This window comes from Aristolochia californica, unplaced genomic scaffold, assembly GCF_029961685.1.
Source record: "Aristolochia californica isolate CCGP_79_NKW_82.1479 unplaced genomic scaffold, dmAriCali1.0.hap1 SCAF_9, whole genome shotgun sequence".
Classification (NCBI taxonomy): domain Eukaryota; kingdom Viridiplantae; phylum Streptophyta; class Magnoliopsida; order Piperales; family Aristolochiaceae; genus Aristolochia; species Aristolochia californica.
Window position 1 is genome coordinate 3,888,819 of NW_027182290.1, and position 21,823 is coordinate 3,910,641.

At 39.0% G+C, this 21,823-nt stretch overlaps 4 protein-coding genes across 4 annotated transcripts; 1 reads left to right on the forward strand and 3 right to left on the reverse strand.

Moving 5' to 3' along the window:
* Window positions 1-5: 5 nt before the first annotated feature.
* On the reverse strand, window positions 6-5,651 carry LOC137941350 (anthranilate synthase alpha subunit 2, chloroplastic-like). Its single transcript, XM_068786715.1, has 11 exons — window positions 5,261-5,651; window positions 4,574-4,758; window positions 4,268-4,457; window positions 3,047-3,198; window positions 2,796-2,911; window positions 2,438-2,684; window positions 2,292-2,348; window positions 2,033-2,185; window positions 1,116-1,196; window positions 671-757; window positions 6-448 (listed from the first exon to the last, which is right to left on the reverse strand). The coding sequence occupies exons 1-11, from the start codon at window positions 5,409-5,411 to the stop codon at window positions 128-130; spliced, it is 1,740 nt and encodes a 579-aa protein (XP_068642816.1). The 5' UTR covers window positions 5,412-5,651; the 3' UTR covers window positions 6-127.
* A 993-nt stretch (window positions 5,652-6,644) lies between these two features.
* LOC137941198 (ATP-dependent RNA helicase eIF4A) lies at window positions 6,645-10,234 on the reverse strand. The gene is made up of 7 exons (XM_068786510.1): window positions 9,880-10,234; window positions 9,744-9,792; window positions 9,528-9,668; window positions 9,208-9,438; window positions 7,557-7,596; window positions 7,379-7,476; window positions 6,645-6,869 (listed from the first exon to the last, which is right to left on the reverse strand). Exons 1-7 carry the CDS (start codon window positions 9,915-9,917, stop codon window positions 6,852-6,854), a joined length of 615 nt encoding a protein of 204 aa, XP_068642611.1. The 5' UTR covers window positions 9,918-10,234; the 3' UTR covers window positions 6,645-6,851.
* A 383-nt stretch (window positions 10,235-10,617) lies between these two features.
* Window positions 10,618-15,358, reverse strand: LOC137941199 (probable NADH dehydrogenase [ubiquinone] 1 alpha subcomplex subunit 5, mitochondrial). Its single transcript, XM_068786511.1, has 3 exons — window positions 15,200-15,358; window positions 13,801-14,122; window positions 10,618-11,067 (listed from the first exon to the last, which is right to left on the reverse strand). The coding sequence occupies exons 2-3, from the start codon at window positions 14,111-14,113 to the stop codon at window positions 10,862-10,864; spliced, it is 519 nt and encodes a 172-aa protein (XP_068642612.1). The 5' UTR covers window positions 14,114-14,122; window positions 15,200-15,358; the 3' UTR covers window positions 10,618-10,861.
* Window positions 15,359-15,958: 600 nt separating this feature from the next.
* Window positions 15,959-21,518, forward strand: LOC137941894 (protein WEAK CHLOROPLAST MOVEMENT UNDER BLUE LIGHT 1-like). The gene is made up of 4 exons (XM_068787505.1): window positions 15,959-16,064; window positions 16,160-16,232; window positions 17,856-18,661; window positions 19,357-21,518. Exons 3-4 carry the CDS (start codon window positions 17,900-17,902, stop codon window positions 21,223-21,225), a joined length of 2,631 nt encoding a protein of 876 aa, XP_068643606.1. The 5' UTR covers window positions 15,959-16,064; window positions 16,160-16,232; window positions 17,856-17,899; the 3' UTR covers window positions 21,226-21,518.
* The last annotated feature ends 305 nt before the right edge of the window (window positions 21,519-21,823 follow it).

The following is a 21,823-nucleotide window of genomic DNA, read 5'->3' on the forward strand; positions in this document are numbered from 1 at the left end:
AGAGATAATAAAAGTTGAACATATTGATTCCAATAAATACCTACTTCTCCAAGAGAAAGAGACAGGTTTCTACTAACTGGGTTGAATTCTCGAAGAATAGGAGTAGACTTCACCAGTTTAACACTAATCATTCTAGAAATGCTGATTCGGCAAGATCAATGGCACGGGCAAGACCAGCAGCCTTGTTTTCACATTCTCTTTGCTCATCGTCAGGGTCGCTGTTCGCAACGATGCCAGCCCCTGCTTGAAGGTGTGCCACCCATTCCTGGCGTCTAGTTGCATCCTTGTACGAGTACATAGTGTTGTAACGAGTACCGGTAGGGAACACGATGGTACGGAGGGCAAGTGCAACGTCCATGTCACCAGTGAACGAGATACCACCGAAGCCACCACTGTATGGGCCACGCCTAGTCACTTCTAATTCATCTATCAACTCCATAGCTTTCACCTGTAAAGCTCCAGAAGTGTTAGTAAAGGAAATCAGTAAAAGAAGAACAAGGGCAGTCAGAATAAGCTTTTTAACATTTTAGAAGTCATTTGAAGACCAAGTCCATCACTTGCATGTCTACAAACAATTCCGGAATTTATGACTGTCTTTCTTTGACCCAAATAGGAGTCCAGAATTTCCAAAAAGATGATAGTGGCACCACAGCTGGGATTGAGAAATGACCTTGGGTGCTCCACTCACTGTTCCAACAGGCAATGCTGCACGAAGAGCATCCCAGCAACTGAGATGATCAAATAATTCTCCTGTAACCTGCAGAATGATAACAATCAGGCGATGCTTCAATAAAAAAAGTGTAAAAGCTCAGAAAGTGATACAAGCAATCTAGGGCTTCCACTCAGCATTCAGCATCAATCAGGCCCTTGTAAGACCCTATTGTGGAGTTGTGGCTGTTCCTATATTCAGTACTATATGTTTGTGAAGAATTTCGGCCAAGATGCAAAACAATTAAAACAGTTATAGACATAAATCAGAGGGAAGGACTACCATAGTGAGTTCAGTCAGAAAATTTTTCCCAATCAGACAAAAGGATAGCGATTAAGCTTCTAAAAACATTTCTTTTTCACTAGTAAATACTTGAAAATCAATAATAAACGAATTAGCCTCTCACCGTGGAACTAATGTGCATCACATGGGAGTAGCGTTCAATATTCATCAACTTCTCCACCTTGACAGAGCCATGCTTTGAGACCTGTAATAAGCCAAATTCATGAAGAAAATTTAGAATTCAACAATATTAACAACCAAAGGGTGATAATAATTGCAATGTAAACAAAATTCAAGGCACTAAGAGCTATGAGTTTGTTAATGCACACAAAAATGAAAAGAAAAAATGTAAGAATCATATGATTGGAAAGTATGGTGAAGCTATGAAAAATCGTGAAAACATGCTGAAACTAAAGCCATGTCCTAATCTTCTTTATTGTCAACCATAAGTTGCAAGCTTCAACTAGAAGAAAAAAAAACAGAGAGATCTACTCCCACAAATAAAGATAAACCTGTTTATATTTGGTCCAAGTCCATCCTAAAATGACGAGCCGATATAAGAAGCCTTTTTCCCAAACAAACTACAAGATTTTTCATGGTTTTAACCAACATGAAACCATTCCCAATAACACTTCCCCTCATTTCAGGCTCAAACAAATAAATAACTAGGCTGATACGAGGACAATATAAACAGATACAAACTAAACAGGGCACAAATGAAGCCCTCCAGAACAAACATCTTGCTCTGTACTACATTAAAAGTTGGGTCTCAGTCTTTGGGTCTCAGTCCATCTCAAAATGACTAGCTAAAATGAGAAAACCTTTTCCCAATTAATAGCCACACTATTTTCCCGAAATATACCCAATGCAGTTATTCCCACTAATACAAACCAGATGACTAAGTACACAACAAATAACCAAAATAACATAACAAATCGCTCTCACTTGTAAGCTTAAAAAGCTTTGTAGATCACATAAACGGCAAAATTGATGACTGCAATAATAGTAACTAATCAGGATAAGATAAAAAGAGAAGAAAACCTTCCCGACATCATTCCGGCCTAAATCAACCAGCATAATGTGTTCAGCACATTGTTTTCCATCACTAAGTAGTTGTTTCTCTAACATCTGATCTTCCTCGTCTGTCTTTCCTCTTCTAATAGTCCCAGCAAGTGGTCGATTGACAACCTTCTTCTGTCAAAAGAAGAAACAGTGGCAACACATTGCCACATCTTCTCTTCAGAGCCCAAAAAAAATAAGTCAACATAAAGGTGATCCAGTGATCTTGTCTTATTTTTACCTTCTTTACACGAGTAAGGATTTCAGGACTTGAAGCAACAAGAATACATCCTCTAGCCTGACATACATATAGAGAAGGCTAGACCACTTAGTATGTGAAAGAATGCATGAACTTAAGTTACAATCAAATGGAGAATAATGACACGCCTGTAAGTAAGTCATGTATGGACTTGGGTTCACAATTCTTAGTGCCCTGTACACTTCAAAAGGATCTGCAAATGTTCGACGTTCAAATCGTTGGCTCAGTACAATCTGGAAAATATCTCCAGCCATAATATGTTCTTTGGCCTGCATTACTGCCTCCTTGTAAGCATCACTTGTCATGGATGAGTTCTTCAACGAATTACCAAAAGCATTAGTATGTAGTTTCACTGAGCCAGCAGGTAGCTTTGGGCTGACAGTAGAAAGATTTAGTTAAAAATTGGAAATAGTGTTAATGTGTGAAAATGAAAAGAAAGCAATGATAGTCATGTAATACATGCAGTGGAGTAGAGCGGGCACTCACGGGTCAATATTCTGTACTCTAGACACCAGCAGCTCTAGCCGGTTCTGTCCAGCCTCGTAAGCTTTTTCAACAGACGAGTACCGATCTAACCGCACCCAATGAATGACATAAGCTTTCTGAAGAGAACAATGACATCAATAAAGCTCTTAGCTGAAAAAACATAATCCGAAACTAAAGACCATACAAGTTAAACAAACCAAACATGCAAATGATAACAGCTCAAGCAAGGGAAGCATTATAAATAGGATTACCTTCTCTACATGATCAAAGACTACAATGTCATCGTAGAGTCCTAAATGAACATCTGGCAGGTTTCTATCATCCACAGGGGCACTTGAGAATGGAAGCTTTTTCCTCTCAACATATCTCATGGTATCATATGAAAAATACCCCACCCATCCACCTGTTCATCGACACAATTTAAAATGAAACATGAAGTTCAGCTTCAGTGCCCCAATGAGAACACTAACTTGACAGTGAGCCACAAGAAATGTCAGTGGCACTCAATCACACATACTATTCACTGGGTTCATTACGGAATTCTTCTACCTGATTCTATGACATGAGATATCAAACATATCCTAAAGCTGACAGTAAAAGAATCCTCTACTATGCTCAATCATGTATTAGATCCATTTTTTGAGAGTCACTCAAACACCAATGCCATGTGAGCCCTTTGTTGGGTATCAACCAGGCCCCAGGTGCGTGCATGCATGTGTGGAGGGGGGATGCAGGGGATCAGGTGTATTTCTTATGATAACACAGATAAACGATATAACTCAAACAAGAGCAATAGCTCAGATAACATAGGCAGACATAATTCATTTTACATGCAAAACTAATTCTCATAGAATTAAAATGAGTTGTAGGATGCACAGTAATTCAGGATTTGCAGTTTTACATGAATTAATTAGAAAACATTGAGGTAGGCATAGGATTTTTTCTACTCTGTTTAGAGAAGCTGACAACAAACTATAGGGCCAAGCCATGGCCCCTAGATTCAGCACTGGTCTACTAATATATTTCTGATAAAAAGCACTCAAGTTGAAGGCCATCAATTTGTATCCAGCTGCAAAACAAGAAACAATCAGTTCAGTGGATTTTGGAAACAACCTTGAGAGGACTGCAGTTTAGTCCTGGACTTTCAACATCCACAGGTAGCTCAACGGCATGGAGGAACAAAATGAAACAGGCAATGACTAGCAAAGAAAGCAGATGATTCCAGAAATGAGCTTCTAACCAGATATTTTGCCTTCTAATGTGTTAGGCTGTATTCATAATATCTTGAACTCCAACAAAATTGGTTGACCTCTTTTGTTCTTCAGGGGTCATTTTGGATATTTTTTTAGGCTTTTTCAGCATGACTTTTTTCAACTTCTCAAGAAATATTCTTCTTTTATGAAGGAAAAGAAGAAAGCATTTTACCAAATAAGAGCCATGAAAGTGCATCAACAAAATTCTAACTAGCCTACCACAAAAGGCATCTGGCAGCTCATCAATTAATTGCGGGCTCCAACCCTCCATAATTTGCCTGGGAATCACCATTGGATCTTGCACCAACTCTTCTGTCCTACTCCCTTGGTCATGATCCATTATTGTAACCAAATTATCCTTTGCAACAATCTCCATCGTTGGCTGTGCCCCAACCACACTATACCGCCCCTGCAAAAAACAAAAAAATTGATACACCATTAGAAAAGTGATAGTAAAAATAAATTTGAACTCGTGAGTGAAATACTTTTGAGGAAAGGTATAACCCTTCAAGAGCTAAAACTTACAACATTTGATGCTCGAAAACCTTGCTCCACCGACTCAAACAAAAAACTCGGTGCTTCTCTGTCATCTTCCTTGACAAGGCACCGATAAGCAAGAACTGGTGTGAGGTGATCAGAGAATATGCATCGGTAAAGAGGCACAAGATTTCCTCTCTTTGAAGCTTCGACAAATTTCAAAGCATCATCCACTGCAGTTTTAAATAAGTTAATATCAATACAAGGAAACTGTCAAATATCAAAGTTAAATAATGAAAGATCATCTTCCAAACGAACTTTAAACATATGTATGACAAAGAAAAATTGCCGTTCGACCTTGTTTTCCTTATTTAAATATACAAAGACAGCAGTTGTGATGCAAGCCACTGGGATATTTCTGATAAGAAATGTTCATAAGCCACTTATCTCAACACACAATGTTTTGGTCAAGAATGAATTCGTCCTGCAAAACATGAGGGTGGAGACTTTTTTTTCCCCCTCTTCAGCCAGTAAGGGAAATTCAAAGTCGAAGAGGGAAATTTTCTCTGTTTAATACAATTCTCAGCATTATTTCAAAAAAATAAAAAATAAAAAAATCTCCATATCCAAATTGTTTTGCACTGTAGAAACAAGTGTGCATTTATTGCTTCATTGCTTCAGGCAATGTTACATTTCAGCAGAACGCAGTTGAAGAAAACAAAAATCAATTCTTACCAGCATAGGTAGACTCAACGGAGCATTCGACGGGAGCCCATGAACGACGGCGAGAGAAGGAGACCCTTCCATGACTTGTGGTCCCTCGCCTGATTGTAAATATGGGGCTTCTTGAAGGAGTCGCACTGTGAGAGACTGCAAGGGCCTTCATTGCCTTCAAAGTATCGCAAGTACAATGCTCTCTTACATTCAATGACAGAACAGCACAGGCATGCGCCTTACGGAAAGCCACAAACTGAGGAAACTTAATCTGCAGACAGTCTTGAAAAAAACAAAATTACTCTCGAATGAAGGTTTTATGGGGGTTGTGCGTCTGTAACTCCTTCCTGGCGCGTGCGCACACGTCTAGAGGCAGATTTGCTCTTCGGTATCAGAATTACCCTAACGCGCAGGATTTTATTATTTGACTGCGGTCGAAAAGAATTATTTTAACTGACGATACATGAAAATCTATTTTATATATGAATCTATTCTGATGAAGGGCAATCACTGACAATGGAGAGTGCAAAGGGCTCAATACTCTGCGAGTGGCCTTCTTCCCCCTGCTCTCATTGTCATTGGCTTCTTCCTTCTTTCCATGCAACGAACTAATATGAGTTTACGACCCGGTTGACTCGCCTGGTCACATGGTCACTGGTTTAATAGACAAGATCCTATTGGGTGAGCTAGGTTTTAGTCTATAACCTGGAAAAAGGACCAGGTTTACTTGAATCGAGTTTGACCGGGGGTGGTGGCACTGAGTCACAAGATGTGTCACAGGTTTGCCGTTCAAGTTATTCCGGCGCATTATCTCAATTTTTTTCCACTGAAAGAGTCGATCTCCGTCTAAATTCGCTAATAAACCCCTCCCTCGCGTTTTCACAACGTTTTTTTCACCAAACCAGTAGGTTGCTCACGACCTTCCCTATCTCTGACATCAACAACGACGACCCTCTTGCCTCCAAGTAACCTTTGCTTATGAGAGACTCTTTGTCATATACAAGTTACCTAACTTCAACCACAAATTATAATTGATGCAAGTCACCTATTTAGTTACCCAATGGTAGTCATCTATCATCCAACAAAATTCTAATAAATGGATAACATATGCTGATTTGATCCAAACAAGGTAAAATCTGCCAGCTTCCTTTGTGTGAGAGGCAATTGTTAGGTGATCTGATAATACCTTCTTGATCAACTTCTCCTCTTTATTATCATGTGTGATGAACCATACAAGTAAGGATAACTTCTTGGACAAGACAAAAGAGAGAAGAATTAGATGAAAAAGGGGAGTTGGACCCCCAGACTATAGGTGGCAGAGTCCCAGGGGCAATGGTTGTAGGACCTTCCTATGACACCAACATCAGTCTAGGTGTCTTCTACTAGAGCCAACAATCCTACATAGTTCCCATTTTATAGTTCCACCATTTTCTTTATAATCAAATAGGGAGCAAAATTCCTTATGTCAAGATTTACTCGTTTACTTGCATAATCTTTTCTAAATGGAACATGTATGAGTAAACTTTGTTTCACATCCAAATAATAAACTATCAAATACAAAAAGAGGTTCCTTTTGTAATTTTTAATCTCTTCTCATGGCAGTTTGACGTCCTTACAAAATCTCAGAGATCTGCAAGAAAGCTCAGGCAAAAGTTAATTTCATCAGAGTAGCACAAAGTGGGCATCTAATTGTAAGATTAATGCGTTTATGAGAAATAGACTTGTTTGTGCACACCGATTGTAGGTATTAGAAACAATCAACTAATCGTGTCTTTTCTCGGTTTATTATATTGAAACTGAACAAAATAATCAAACAAAGAAAGTTAAACAATGGTTTTACTTTAGAAAATTACATGGATCAGCCCATGCAGGTAGATGCATTCCCCATAATAAACAGAAAAGAAATCTAGGACGAATTGGTCTGACCACATCAATATATTGCAAACCTAGCCTCAGCTTTTTTTTACAAAATTACTTACAAAGAGAAGAAATCCAGATATAATCATAGCTCATTTTTTAGTGGACTCAACAATAACTGATGTGTTGCTTTCTCTAGTTATGGCATGTCTAAGAAACATAAGCCAGATCAACTGAAATGAACGACTGCGTTAAGAATGAACGGTTAACAAAATAACTTACCTCTATAGGCATTTCTGCAATAAGAAAACCAAGGGTTTCCTCAATATTCCTCATGGTGACTACTTCACCTCCACCCACCAAATTGATCACAATTCCATCTGCAGACATTAAATTTTATTACCAAACTGATTTCACCATAGCATAATAACCAACTTGTTGTATATGGCTTGAAGACAACCTGTTGCCAAACATGTTGACATGCGCCTCACATATATTTCCTGCAAGAGCCTCAATAACATGAAGTAAATCAATGGTTCAGGATTCTATTTTAAACAGTAAATAAAAATCAGTGGCTTATGAGCGGATTAAAATTATGCTATGGTTCTAAAAAAAAAGACTACAGTACGATGAAATGAAATCCCAAAAAAGCTTCCTTTATCTATGAAAGGTGGATCAAGAAATTAAAAATGCCTATACATAAGTCATCATTGAACACATATTTTTCACGATAACAAAAAGCTAAAGTACCACACAATATTAACTGGTACCTTGGCACATGAAAATATTTTTTGGAAAATCATCAACCAACAACACAATTAATGTTTTTGGGAAAATCAACATCAGACAACAACACAATTAATTAATGTTTTTATCCACTCGCTCCACATCAGATTGAGGATTTATAAGTTTCTTTTTGATGAATTTAGGAGGCTAATTATCTATGCAGTATAAAACAATAATTAGGGTCGTAAGAAAACACTAGTCAAACTTTTTGGTGAAAATTGTGTTGAAGAAGAATCCACCTGCTTTGTGTAGACTGAAACTCTTCAATTAACGCTTCTAAAAGTTAACTGGTATTAGACAAAGCTCTATAGGATTGTGTACATTCCTACACAAATTCTAAAGATGGTAAGCAAAGAAAAGGAAACCTCAAAGGTATACCCATTGGTGATGAGAAACCAAAGAGCAATTTATCACATAATAGCTGAGTAGCAAATTCCCCAGCTTAGAATTTGCATAGCTTCCATTATTAGAAAATATTGGAGCTTCATGGTAAATTTCTCCGGCTCCATAATTGAGACCCAACTGGAATGGTCTACCCCATATGGATGGCTAAAGCTCAACTTTCCTAACGGCTTGGAAGTTAACCTGAAGCAGAAAGGGTTATGATGTTGTTTAGGACCCTATAGATACCATTCACCTGGATTACTCAGGCTCCACATTGGTAATTTTTCTGAGCCTCAGTCAGCTGAGGGGATTCCATAGTCATCATCAGCTAGGCTATAGGCAAGAGAGTGCTTCTCGTGGTTCTTTCAGAAATGCTTTACATACAGTAAACCTTGCCCAGAAGCAGACCTTCGTGCGACACCTTGAGCGAACCTTCATAATTGACTACTTTATATTACCTTGGTTGTTCCTTTTAGTGTTCTGCTCAAGTTCTGATTGTAGATTCCCATCCTTGTGCTCTAAATTCTCATGTTAGTTAACTTCCACCCCCTTGCAAATCATTTGTACATTCTCTTCTTAATACATAATCTCATTCTCATCATCTTGAAAAGATTTAAAAAAAAAAAGTGAATCTGACTTAACATTTACATCTTTTTTTTTTCAGAACGAGGCTTTATCTTTTAGATAGTTTCTGTACAAACTCTACTTCACATCAATCATTGACTTCAAAACTTAACACCAAACTCAACATCTCGCTAAAGGAGGCAGGCTTGTTATACTATGAATCTTGTGCATAGCATGAAGTACTTGTGGGAGTCAAAAGCCAATTTCTTAAAAAACCGAAGTACAACCTAACGGGTTGTTCACATTGTACCTAAAGAATAAAGCAGCCATAAAAAAAAAAAAAAAACCCAATAATTTCATAAACAAGCCAATTGTACCTTCTTAGTGGGTAATTCATAATTTATCAGTACACGAGCTGAGAGTGGGGTCTCCCCTGAGGCAAGAAGAGGCAGGCAAACGTCTGTTACAACTATCAAATGTGACTTGTTTTCCTCATTTTCATTTTTGTTATCAACTGATTGGACACTTGAACTTTGGTTCCATTCTGCCGTAGCTTGGCGAAAGTTATCTAATATCTGGGTCCTTTTGGGTTCTGCCAAATCACTGTACTGAGGCGGCGGGAAGTGAAGAATAAAATAAATGGCAATTTCCAACAACAAATAAGAAAGAAAAGCAAGGATGGAGGAAAAGAGACTACCAGAGAATCCAAGGAAATGTAGGATAGGTTTGATACAGTGGAGCAGACACTATCAAGCTCATCCCGCGAACTACAGCAGAGCACAATCGGCAACGACCTTCGCCCGCCTGCAACAACACCTAAGAGACCCACCAACGCCTCCTGTGGAAACTCGGCGAACTTAAAGACAAATTACGTTCAACAATTAAGGGTTTAAAGCGAGGTAGAGATAGGCACCATCTTGAACTGCACCCTATCGACAGCAACATAGTAATGATGCGCTGAACTGTAACATTGTCATCGAAAGAATTTCAGACTCAAGAATTTGCAAACAACGACGTTTGGAGAAGCAAACAGAACAATAAAAAAATACCTCAGAAGGGTTGAGATGTCGGTGGCATCAAACGCCATGATTTTTCTGCAACATCAAACCCTGCGATATGCGTCGCAGCAAACCCTCCAATACACCTCGCTGAATGCCAACCGGACGAACATCACAAAAAGGGAGTGGGCATGATTGGGTTAAATGGTAACCGTTCTAATGGATCCAACCCAACCCGATTTTGTATCAGGGAACGAAACTTGACGATGGCCTAGCCGATAGAAATTTCATTTTCAGCGGTTCTATCTTGACCATGATATTTTCCACCCACCTCTCACCCCAAGTCCGACCTCTCATTTGATTAATTAATAATATTAGCACAAATGAAAGAAAAGCCATTAGAAAGAAACTAATAATTCATGATTCCATGCTTCCTATGTCGCTTCAAAACTTATTACAGCCCATACTAAGCGTTGTGATTGCCGAATACCACCCGATCATTACCAACTTAGCGGCACCTGCATTATTCACTTCATTGCCACACGGCCACAATAGCCTCTTAAGCTATCTATTTGAATTGTAATGGATATTTGCAAGTACTTTCTACTATTGCTGTCATTTTTAGCTTTGTTGAAGATCGCCCGTTTCCTCAAAGTACAGAGGTTTCCTAAATTCTGATCCATGCCTTGACCTGCCAGCTTCTTCCCTACTCTAATCAATTCCTTTCCGGTCCATATCGACTTCTTTAACCCATTCAAGACAGGTGGGAAGAGTTGGGAGACATCACTGTGGCAACAATATCCAAATGTTTTGTACCCTCCTCGCTCCAAACATTAAGAAAATGATGAGGCTAATAAGCTGATACTGAAGATCCGTACACTGTTTTCTACCAGAGGTTTTATGATTTGTTCAGAACATGAAGTTATTCAGTAACTAAATAAGCTACGTAGTGTAATGACACACAAAAACATAACTTCTCATACCAAACATTTCTTGGAAATGAAGATGGAAACTCCAGGGATTTCCCCTTTCACTAACTGTTTGTAGTTAATGGCTCATCGGCTTTCTTTGACGCAACTGGTGGAGGCCGAGTAGAAGTAGATTGAAGTGACTCCAACGTCTTGTAGAAATCCTCTGGAAGTGGAGGAGGTTTGTGGAGAGGGACGTGCTTTGGAACTGGAGCATCATTCTCAATTACCTCACATTCATAGTCATCAGGAACTCCCCATGGATCCCACTCTGCAGGATAACAAAGTTCAAATCTGTGAATATTGTTATATACCTTGCTAATCGCAAGTAAAAAAGAAAGCCTGCATTGAATTCACAATCATGAATGGTAACATGTTGGAGCCAACAAAGGTCTAGTAAAATGCCTTGACAATCAGAGTGTAACAACCACTTCCACAAGATATAAGAACGTTAACCCACAAATTTGGGTTCCCAGCAGGAAATGCCTGACTGCACCACCCATACAAAAGTCCATCTCATCAGCACACCTGAAAAATGTATAAGTGAAAACAAACAACCCTCAGACGCCTCTTGCATGAGGCACGTGAATAGCAAGAACTAATTGTCCCCTAAAGAAATTTCCCTTACCCTCCGACAACACATCTTGTCTTTCCACCATTGCTCTACACCTCCTACTGCCCACTCCATGTAACATGTAATCAACCTATGAGGTTTCACAGACAACCTAACATGACCTGACCCAAAAAACCTAGGGGCAGGGTTAGGGAAAAAACCCTGGCTGCGTTTCAGGTCAGGGACAGTTTTCTCCAAACCTGACCCGCGGGGACATAATGGGGATATAAGAACATGTTAGGGACAGGATAGGGACACATGGATGGGGTGGAGACAGCATTAGGGGTGGCAAAAGTGTCGGGTTTCACGGCCCGACCCAAAAATCTCGAGTTCATTTTTCGGGTTTCACCCTGCAGGTCGGGGATAGAGCAAGGAAAAAAACACTTTGGATTTTGGGTTGGTTACAGGTTTTCCCAAACCTGACCCGCAAGGATTAGACGGAGATATAAAACGGAGTAGGGACAGGTCGGAGATGGGTTTACAGGCACTGGGTGGAGATGGGTCAAGTTTAAGTAGTGTTTACAGAAAAGGGAACAGGGCGGGGACAGGGGTTAGAGGGACGGTGATCGGGTTGGGGTCGGGGTCGGGGTTGACGTTTCGGGTTTTTTCAGGTTCGAATTTTGGGGTCGGATTCGGGTTTCAAGAAACCCGACCCTGACCTGACCCATGCCCACCCCTAGACAGCACAGGGACAGGGCAGTTTTACAGGGATGGGGTAGGGATACATGGAAGGACAGAGACAAGGCGGGGACAAGGCAGTTTTACAGGGATGGGACAGGTATAAGGGGCCCGGAAGGGGTTGAAGTTGAGGGCAAAGAAAACAAGGTGAGAAGGGGTTGGTTTTCTAACCCTGTTCGGGTTTCTTTCAGGGTAGGGGTTCAGGGTTCAAGGGTCGGGTTAAGGATCGAGGTCGGGGTCGAGGTTGATTTTTCAAAAAACCTGATCCCAATAGATCAGACCTGACCCATGCCCACCCCTAAATCAACCACACTATCTGATGCTTTTTGGAAAAAAAAAAATATAATCTAATAACCTGCAGGGCTAAAACACATCCCTCTCCATCTCCTCCCTATTCTCACATGTTTTTAACCTCAGCAGTCAACCTGCCTATGCCTAAGTGACCTAGAACACAACATGTCCCCCCGCATGATTAGGAGATGAAACATGTTTAACCCAACTGGTTGTCACTCCAATTCTCATTGATAGACAAGTACATCAGGAAAGTATAAGTGCTACTATGAAATCTGTAAAAAGATATAAAGAAACATAGTTTCTAGATGTGCAAGACTTCATAAAAAAAAATTATTTTTCATCAAAATAGATATGCAAGACTTCTTATACAAATCAAACAATATCAGGATAAAATAGTATACTGCCACACGGAAAAGATCGGCAGTAGATACATCCTACTTACAGTTCACATTATAAGCAAACATGGCCAAGCCAAAGATTTCAAGCAAGCATAAATGTGGTTTGCGAGATGCATAAACCTCACAAAAGTTTAGGTAAGAATTCTGTACTAAATATACCTCGATGATACTGCACAAACAGCACATAGTACAATATCAGAATCTAAACATAATTTTAGAAAATCATTGACTTATTCAGGACTGACAATTGCTATAAATTAGAAAATACCCAGATGAGACAGCAAATGATTTCACCTTCTCAGCTTGATGTCAACTAAGACTCCAAGCATTCACAGGTTTAGTCTACTCTGAAAATGAAGGAACCTTTTTTTGCCTTTCAATAAGGATTACCTTTTTTCTTTTTTGAATGGAATAATGATAACCTTTTTTTGAATGGTATAATAATCACCTTTTCAATGGTAATATTGATAAGTTTTTCTTAGAAGAAACAAAAGAGAGTTGCAACCTCGTAAAAGGTTACTTTAAATTCTAAAGTGTATTCCTTAACGCTGATAGGTGCATCAAGAAGCAGACCCAAGACTTAAACTCAATATCAGCTTTCCTTGTCTAGATAAAATGTAACAGTTGATTGAGCATAAAAAGGTTCCCCAGCCTTCCACATTTCAGTCTCCTCAAAACATAGGGCATTTCATAAGCAAACTTAGAAAAGTGTAAAGTCCAACCATCCACCCAATGTTTTGGGATGACTTGCGGCTTCAGTTTTTTTGTGTGCATATGAGGCAGCACATAAATTAAATTGGTTTTACCATAGGTTTAAAACCCCAAACTCACTATCCAAATAATTAACTTTCATATCATCTATTGGGAAAGCACTGAACTTTGTAGAAGATCTTGGTTCTCATACATGAAAAGAAATAATATGAGTGCAATATTTCTGGCTTTAACTTCAAATTATTTTAGTTTTATATGGGTTTTTGAACTTTCTAGATACCAATTAAAAACTAAAAGCACATGCACATACCAATCATTTTGGCAATGAGCTTGAGCTCATCCTGAGCCTCCTCTATTAGCTCCTCGACTTGGCCACAGCCAATCCTCTTTTCAATTTGTTCCCAGTCTTCCTCCTCTTCACAGACCTTAAGCCGATGTTTTGTAAAACTCTCCACGGCTTTGCGGTAACCTTCATCAGGCGGCACAGCCTCAATTTCCTTCATGGTTTTGGTGTAGAGTGAGATAAGCACCTCTCGAGCATTTGGAACCACATCCAAGCCTGCAATTCCTGTTGTCTCCTTCATCTTTGCCAGTAATGGCCCAGCAAAACGCCGTAAGAACATGCTGGCTCTCTTTCCACGCAGAACAAACATACATTGCACAAACTCAGCAAATAGTTCATTATTTAACAGATGGAAGTACAAGTTATGCATGCTTGAAAATAAGATTAAATGCCAAAGCATCAATGGAAAATAAAAAAAATACTGCCATTAACAAATAAAAGAAATTTCACCTTACCAACAGCATCTGTAGTCGAAGCATAAGTAGGGACGAAAACATGTAAGAAAAAATATAATCAGAAATCAAGGATCTAACTGCTGGCTTATCTATTGAGTGGTCGAAAGTTCCTCGTGAAGCAAATTTTCTCAGTATTGTAATTATTCAGTAGTCTTGCACCACAGTATTGTAATTATTCAGTAGTCTTGTGGCCCTAGTTGGCTTGGGGCTTGTTGCCCTTTGGCGACCTGGTGGCCTCTTTGCTGTTTTGTTTTTCACTTTTCAGTTAAAAAAGTTTGCACATCCAAAGAAGAAGAAAAAAAAAAATCTCATAAGCTCTGAGATATGACGAATCTTCATTATCTGCAATCTTTTCCTCTCTTTTGCGTCTGCATTTACTTCCATGCCATCACCTATCATAAAATTGATGATTTCAGAGGGAAATTGCTCATGGTTTACGTCTCAATTCCCAAAGGTAGTAGTATAATCTCTTCATCCGTTTGACTTAAGTACAGAAAATTTAAGCTGCAAATGGCATTTCTAACACAAATGGAACAGTCCAAATTTCAGACGAAACTTAGATTTTCAAATTTTCAGCCACTGGTCTTTTCCTCGGCGTCCGCATTTACTTCGTATAATCACCTATCATAAAATTGATGATTTTAGAGGGAAAATACTAAGAATTTACATCTCAACACCCATGGATTTTCTAATCTCTGCACCCATTTGACTTGAGTACCGGATATTTGAGTTTCCCTGTCCTAACGCTCAAAGACTCCCAAACTTCATATTTCTCCAAGAAAATCGTAAATTCTAAGCCACAGATGGAACCAAATAATTTCATAAAACGAAAAAAATGAAGTATAAAATATTAAAAGAGACGAACTTGGATCTTCAGCAGAAAAAAGCCGAAGTTGAGATAGAAAAATCACCTGATCGATTGATGGACTCGACTGCTAGCGAGACCGCGAATGCTACGTAGCGTGAGTGATAATAAACCACATAGAAAGAGCTAGAAGGACTAGACAAACGAGGAGAAGGGGATCAGATCAGCGGCGAGCTTTCTCTCTCTCTCTCGCGAAGCCCTCCGACGATTTTGTAAAAAGGGTAATCACACGAATTTGTAACAAGTGAATGGTCACACTCAGTGGACAGCGTGGCGAAAGCCGATTGGATAGATTCTCTCATTGCTAGTGGCATCTGGCAATTTGTTTTTACAAAAAAAGGTTCCAAGTTTGTGTATTTAAAGAAAAGAACAAATTCTCGGCATTTACAAAGTACGTCCTCAAGCCATTAACCCCTTATGCAGAAGGTCTCATTGTAATCAATATTATGCCCTTTGGCTTGTAAAATTCTATTAGATTGGACTTTTGGGGAGCTTGACCAAAACGAGGAAGAAAAGGACCAAAAAGGGAGAGCCCCCACACAGATTTGAATAAAAGAAACTTCTCAATCTTATATTGTTGTCATGTCTAGATCACATTTTTTTTATAATTATTAACTTTGTAACTGTGACAGGTGGGACAGGAAAGGAAAAGGTTTTGCCAATTCAAGAGACGGTGAGGTGGCGGTGGTGGTGGTGGTCAAAACACCCTCACAGATTCTCATATTAGCTAATAAAAACAAATAAACTTTTAATTTTTCAACAAAAACCACAAATTGTTTTCCGTTAAGATAAACAAATGCAAATTCTCGTCAAGAGAGAGAGAGAGAGGAGCGACGGGCGGAGGTGGAGAGGAAAGAGGAGGTTTTTTTTTTGCGGTACAGACAGGGATCTAATCTGTTATCTCTGCGAAGGTATGCTCCTCTGCACGTGTTTTGTCTCTCTCTTCAGCGTCCTTTTAGTTTTTCTTCATTTTGCTTTAATTTCCGACCGTTTGGATTTATTTCAGCTGTTGAAAGGTTGACGGACTTACATGGAGTTGTAAAGATTTTGGGTTGTGTTTCTCTTCCTGGAAGAGTATAGTAAGTTTTTTTTCTTCTTCCTGTTACCTTTTCGGAATTCGATTTTGTGAATTTATTGTTTATTAGAGTTCTTTAGTTCATGTTGTTTGTTTTTGCCTGACTTGCCGTAATTTGGGTTCTGGGATTGCGACTTTTTGTGAATTTTGTTGCGTTTTCGGTTAATCGTTGTTATTGAGCTACGTGTTCAGCTAAAAGAACTTTGTTCTTTTTTTCCTTTTTACTTTTTGCTTTTGTCCTTCGTTTTGTTTATGGAAATTTAGCATCCCGAATTCCTGAATTTAATGGTACGCTTAATCGAATTTAATAACTAAACGTCCAGTTTGTGATCTCAATGGAGTCAACTTTTGGGTACAAATCATATTGTCTTTCTGTTATGTAGTAGGTAGGTTTTGCCGTGATCCTGGGTTTTTGTTTTAGCTATGGAGAATGCATTTTGTTTGGCCTCAAAATATCAAGTGAGGCTCCTTGCTTTCAATTGTTAGGAACTAAGGATGCAAAAAAAAAAAAAAAAAATAGTAATTGGAAGAAATTCATTAAGTCTATGACTAGGGTTTAAGTAGATTAGATTTGTTCACAAATTTGTGTTCCCGTATTAAATCCAAATGTCACAATTCAATCTGGGTATAAACTTGGCCGCAAACAGGTTTCACACAGAAGCAATATGTTGGCCTTTTTGAATAAAGAACTATTTGAATATGTGTAATTAATAGCTATATGTTACTCAATTGTAAACTAAAGCTTGTATATTATTTTGATAAATATAAATCATACCTGTTATTAAAATTATTACTTATGTCATATTTTTTATTGGTTAATATATCTCTTATTAGCCTATGCATAATGCTTGAGAAGAATCTAAAATATACTAAATTTAAACCTGGTGATGGTTTGACCAATAGGATTGGGCAATGTACTGACCATTAACTAGCCAAATTCATCTCGACAGGCTGGACGTGTACAAGAGTGGAATCTGTTTCATTCCTCTTTCCATGTTCGTTAACTCTTTTTGTATCTTTGATGTAGGCATTCACTGACTCTATCTTGACTTACATATGACTTTGAGTAGTTGGATTTTGCAAATTGACAACCACTCAGATCAGCTAATAGCTGAAGAACTTGGATATTTGTGAATATAGGGGCAGATTCTCACTACAAAATGTATTCAAGAAAAGCTCTTCGGAGATAATCACCATCAATTCCATTAGAAATTAATGAAAAGTTCCACTTCTGATATGTTCTCATAAAATTTTCCTGTTTGAAGATAAAAGTTGGCCGTAATGTGAAAGGCTAATACAGTTCTAATGGTTGATGGGCCAATCCAAACCCAGTGACTTTTGCAGTTGTGATTTAAGAAAGTAAAAAAGGAGATACTCTGCTTGTTCCATGCCATGAAATCACGAGTTTCTCTTAAGGACACAGAAGAAAAAGAAAATTTATCCATTTCTATTGTGATTCTCTTATCTGAAAGTTTCAGGTTTTCTCTTGTAAACACTGTTGTTGAGTTATATTAATATATTTGAAATATTTTATTCTTCAGAATTACTATAAATTGATTTATTATATTACATAATGGATTCTTGTTATTGACCTCTTCCCTTTCTTCGTTTTTAATATCAATTCCAGATATTGTCTTCAGTAGTTCGTTGAGTCACACTCTTCTGTGTGCCATGGAAATAAATGGAAATGCTGAGGGAAATTGCAGTATGGAGATCTCATCAACCTCCCCACCTGCTTCCAAAGTGCCCCAGTTAGAAATTCCTACTGTCTCACTTTCTAATGATAATTTGGGTGCATCTCAAAATACTCCAGCGGAGATTTCGTGGCAGTCCAGTGTGAAGGTGGATGAAGTCAAAGCTGTAACACCATTTGATCTTCCTTTACCTTCTTCCTCACATACTTCAGATGAGCAGCTCACAGATGGTGATTCTGCTCCAACTTCTAATGGAGCTGCTGACTTAACAGCAACTGAACATAAAATTTCAGTTAAATCACCTGAAGACCTACCCCGGTTGGAGGTTGCTAGAAATCCTCCTACAGAAGTAAATCAAGAGTATCTAGCTGAGGAAATTGTCATAGCCTTAGATGCAGATGGCCTTTCTCCATCTTCTCCTTCAGTTTCTTCTTCACTTACTTCTGATGAACAGCTGATTGATGGTGATTCTGCTTCAATTCTTGACGGGTCCAATGAATTGAGTCTAACTGGAGATAGCATCCAGGTTACATCATCCGGTACTCCTGATCAACCTCAGGCAGGTCTTATTGGGGTGCAGAATGAAACATCCACTACTGCTTCTCCTGGACAAGTAAAACAGGATGCTGTTCCAAGAGCGCTTATTGATACTGCAGCACCCTTTGAATCCGTGAAGGCAGCTGTCAGTAAGTTTGGAGGGATTGTTGATTGGAAAGCTCATAAGCTCCAGACAGTGGAGGTATAGATTTTATGTTACAATTACCTTTGAACTCGATATTATAATTGTTTTTTTGTAGGTTATTTTTACCTGATGTGATGAGTTACATTGGTTTAAGTGAGTTTTATGTGGCCTTGAAGGAGTGGATCAGAAGAAAAAAACAGAGTGGCTCTCCCTTTTCTGGGGGAAAAAGTCATTTTTTTTGTCATTCCCAGTAAATGTGCGAATGAAACTTCTATGTTTATTATACTGCAGCCTGCTGAAAGAAGTTTTATAAAATAGTCCCTTTTGATTAGTAATATATTTATTTAGTGACCCCTCTGGATGAAAATTCTAATTCCTCTACATACTTAAATGTTATATACCTACATATTATTACTGTAATTTTTATTTTTTTTATAGTATTGTCCCTTCATATACCTAATGTTATGTTATTTCAATTTCTTGAATTGTAATATAGTCAAAATTTATTTTTCCTCTGCTTTTTTACTATTATCTCTATGTTTAGTGGCTTTTATCCTTTTAATCGGAAGAAAAAGTCCCTTCATATACTATACCTAATTTTTATTTTTTTTTGAATTATGATGTAGTCAAGATTTATTTTCTCTGATTTTGTACTAATATCTGTATGTTTAGTGGCTTTTGCCCTTGTAATTGGAAGAATTTCTTCATAGCTACATGAGTTTGTGGCTACTAAATAAGTTAGCTGTTTGCAGAGGCACAAGTATGTTGCAGTTCAACTTGAGAAGGCAAAACAAGAAGTTCCAGAGTATAAGAAGCAATCTGAAGCTGCTGAATCTGCCAAAGCACAAGTGCTGACAGAATTGAGCCACACAAAAAGACTGATAGAAGAACTGAAGCTTAGCCTCGAGAAATCTCAGACGGAAGAAAATCAGGCCAAACAGGACTTAGAATTGGCTCGACTAAGGGTAAAAGAACTAGAGCAAGGTATTGCAAATGATGCCAGCGTGGCAGCTAAGGCCCAGCTTGAGGTGGCCAGGGCCCGACATACTTTTGCTGTTGATGAACTGAAATCTGTGGGAGAGGAGTTAGAAGAACTAAAGGGGCAGTACCTTTCTGCTCAAAAGGAAAAAGACTTGGCTGCTAAGAGAGCTGAAGAGGCAGTTTCAGCTTCGAAGGAAGTTGAGAAGACAGTAGAGGAGCTTACCTTGGAACTTATAATGGCCAAGGAGTCCTTGGAGTCTGCACATACAGCACATTTGGATGCAGAAGAACATAGAATTTCAGCGACCATGGCTAAAGAACAAGATGAGTTCAACTGGGAGAGGGAACTAAAAGAGGCTGAGGAGGAGACACAGAAGCTAAATGAGCAACGTGAATCAGCAGAAGAATCAAAGTCAAAGCTGGATGCTGCTACTCAATTACTACTTCAAGTGGAAGCTGAGTTAGCTGCATATATGCAGTCCAAACTGTTCCAAGAGACAGAAAGTCTGGAAAAGGAGGAGAATTTGAAAGAGCAGATAGAAGAAACTAAGAAGAGTCAGACAAGTATGCAGGCAGCTATTGCTTCAGCCAAAAAGGAGCTAGAAGAAGTTAGAGTTAGCATAGAAAAAGCTGAGGAGGACGTGAACTGCTTGAAAGTTGCCGCTGTGTCACTCAGATCAGAGTTGGAAAAAGAAAAGGCTGCATTAGCTTCTATGAGGCAGAGAGAAGGGATGGCTTCAGTCGCTGTGGCCTCTCTTGAGGCTGAACTGGAGAGTACAAAAGAGGAAATTAAGATGGCTCAGTACAAGGAGAAGGAAGCGAGGGAAAGCATTGTGGAGCTTCCAAAGGCGTTACAAGTAGCTGCACAAGAAGCAGATCTGGCTAAATCAGTTGCTAAGTTGGTGCAAGAGGAGTTCCGGAAAGGTAAGGAAGAAGCTGAACAGGCTAAGGCTGCCTTTAATACCACACATAGTAGATTGCATGCTGCTATGAAGGAGATTGAGGCTGCTAAGGCCTCAGAGAGGTTGGCATTAGCTGCAGTAAGGGCTTTGCAAGAGAGTGAAACAGCAGTCAGACCTGATTCACCAATCGGGGTGACACTCTCTTTGGAGGAATATTATGAGCTAAGTAAGCGTGCACATGAGGCGGAGGACCAGGCTAATATGCGGGTTGCAGCTGCCTTGGCTCAAATAGAAGTGGCAAAGGATTCTGAAGCTAAAAGCTTGGAGAAACTGGAGGCTGCTAATGGGGAAATGGCTGAAAGGAGGGAAGCCTTGAAAAAGGCAGGTGAGAAGGCTGGAAAAGCAAAGGAAGGGAAGCTGGGGGTTGAACAGGAGTTGAGGAAGTGGAGAGAAGAGCATGAGCAGAGACGGAAAGCGAGTGACATAAGTCCTAGGGCAGTCAACCCAAATAGAAGCCTTGAGGGGACCTTTGTGGAGACAACAGAAAGAAAAAGCTCCGTTGGTGTTGAAATGGAGACAGCAGCAATGCAGGCACCACTGGTGCAAAATCAGAAGGTCATTGTACCGGAAACTAATCATTCAGAGAATGCAAAGCCAGAACAGAAGGTCAAGAAGAAAAAATCTTTCTTCCCGCGGATTGTCATGTTCTTGGCAAGAAGGAAGGCTCACTCAAAGTAAAGGAAAGCTGTTCACTTTTAGTTCACTCTGTATTCGATTTTCAGGTTTTAATTGTGGGCCCTCATTTCTTCAGTTTCTTTGTTGGGAAAATGTATTGTGCAGTCAAATGTGTTGTATAGCTTTTTTGAGAATTTAATGTATGATAAGTGGGATTTGTGGGTGGAGAGAAGAGAATAATATGCTCGTTTTACTCTCTGGTACAAAAGTCTTCCATTGATTTTATGTAACATCCTCATTGTCTATTCTGATGAGTTGGTATTGGAAGTGGTAAAGTGGGTGGTTGCTACTAGTAGTCAGCCGACTTCATAGAGAAGGTTTTTGTCCCATAAAAGGACATTCTTCCTTCCTTCCTCTTTCTTCTTTCTCCCTGCTTCTATCTAGTCTCTCTTATCTTTTCCAGCCAATAAGTATTGATAGATTGGTAAACTTATTATTTATGGTCATCTCTTCAAACCATTTTGGCTTCTTTGATTTGATATGAAATATTTAGTAATAAATAGTTTTTGTTCTAGTAGTTATGATCTGCACATGTAATTTTATTGAAATTGGACTGCATATGTTCTCAATTACTGAATCTTTTATTACTGATTTGTGTGAG

What these genes read in the sequence shown, in the direction of transcription:
- LOC137941894 (XM_068787505.1), top strand. Translation starts at nt 17,900, where the DNA reads ATGGAAATAAATGGAAATGCTGAGGGAAATTGCAGTATGGAGATCTCA. An exon ending in ATAAGCTCCAGACAGTGGAG is followed by an intron (nt 18,662 to 19,356) that starts GTATAGATTTTA and finishes AGCTGTTTGCAG; the next exon opens with AGGCACAAGTATGTTGCAGT.
- LOC137941199 (XM_068786511.1), bottom strand. Translation starts at nt 14,113, where the DNA reads ATGTTCTTACGGCGTTTTGCTGGGCCATTACTGGCAAAGATGAAGGAG. An exon ending in GCTCATTGCCAAAATGATTG is followed by an intron (nt 11,068 to 13,800) that starts GTATGTGCATGT and finishes GTTATCCTGCAG; the next exon opens with AGTGGGATCCATGGGGAGTT.
- LOC137941198 (XM_068786510.1), bottom strand. Translation starts at nt 9,917, where the DNA reads ATGGCGTTTGATGCCACCGACATCTCAACCCTTCTGAG. An exon ending in GACATCTCAACCCTTCTGAG is followed by an intron (nt 9,793 to 9,879) that starts GTATTTTTTTAT and finishes ACAATGTTACAG; the next exon opens with TTCAGCGCATCATTACTATG. An exon ending in ATAGGGTGCAGTTCAAGATG is followed by an intron (nt 9,669 to 9,743) that starts GTGCCTATCTCT and finishes GAGTTTCCACAG; the next exon opens with GAGGCGTTGGTGGGTCTCTT.
- LOC137941350 (XM_068786715.1), bottom strand. Translation starts at nt 5,411, where the DNA reads ATGAAGGCCCTTGCAGTCTCTCACAGTGCGACTCCTTCAAGAAGCCCC. An exon ending in TCCTTACTCGTGTAAAGAAG is followed by an intron (nt 2,186 to 2,291) that starts GTAAAAATAAGA and finishes TTCTTTTGACAG; the next exon opens with AAGAAGGTTGTCAATCGACC. An exon ending in TGATGCACATTAGTTCCACG is followed by an intron (nt 758 to 1,115) that starts GTGAGAGGCTAA and finishes ATCATTCTGCAG; the next exon opens with GTTACAGGAGAATTATTTGA.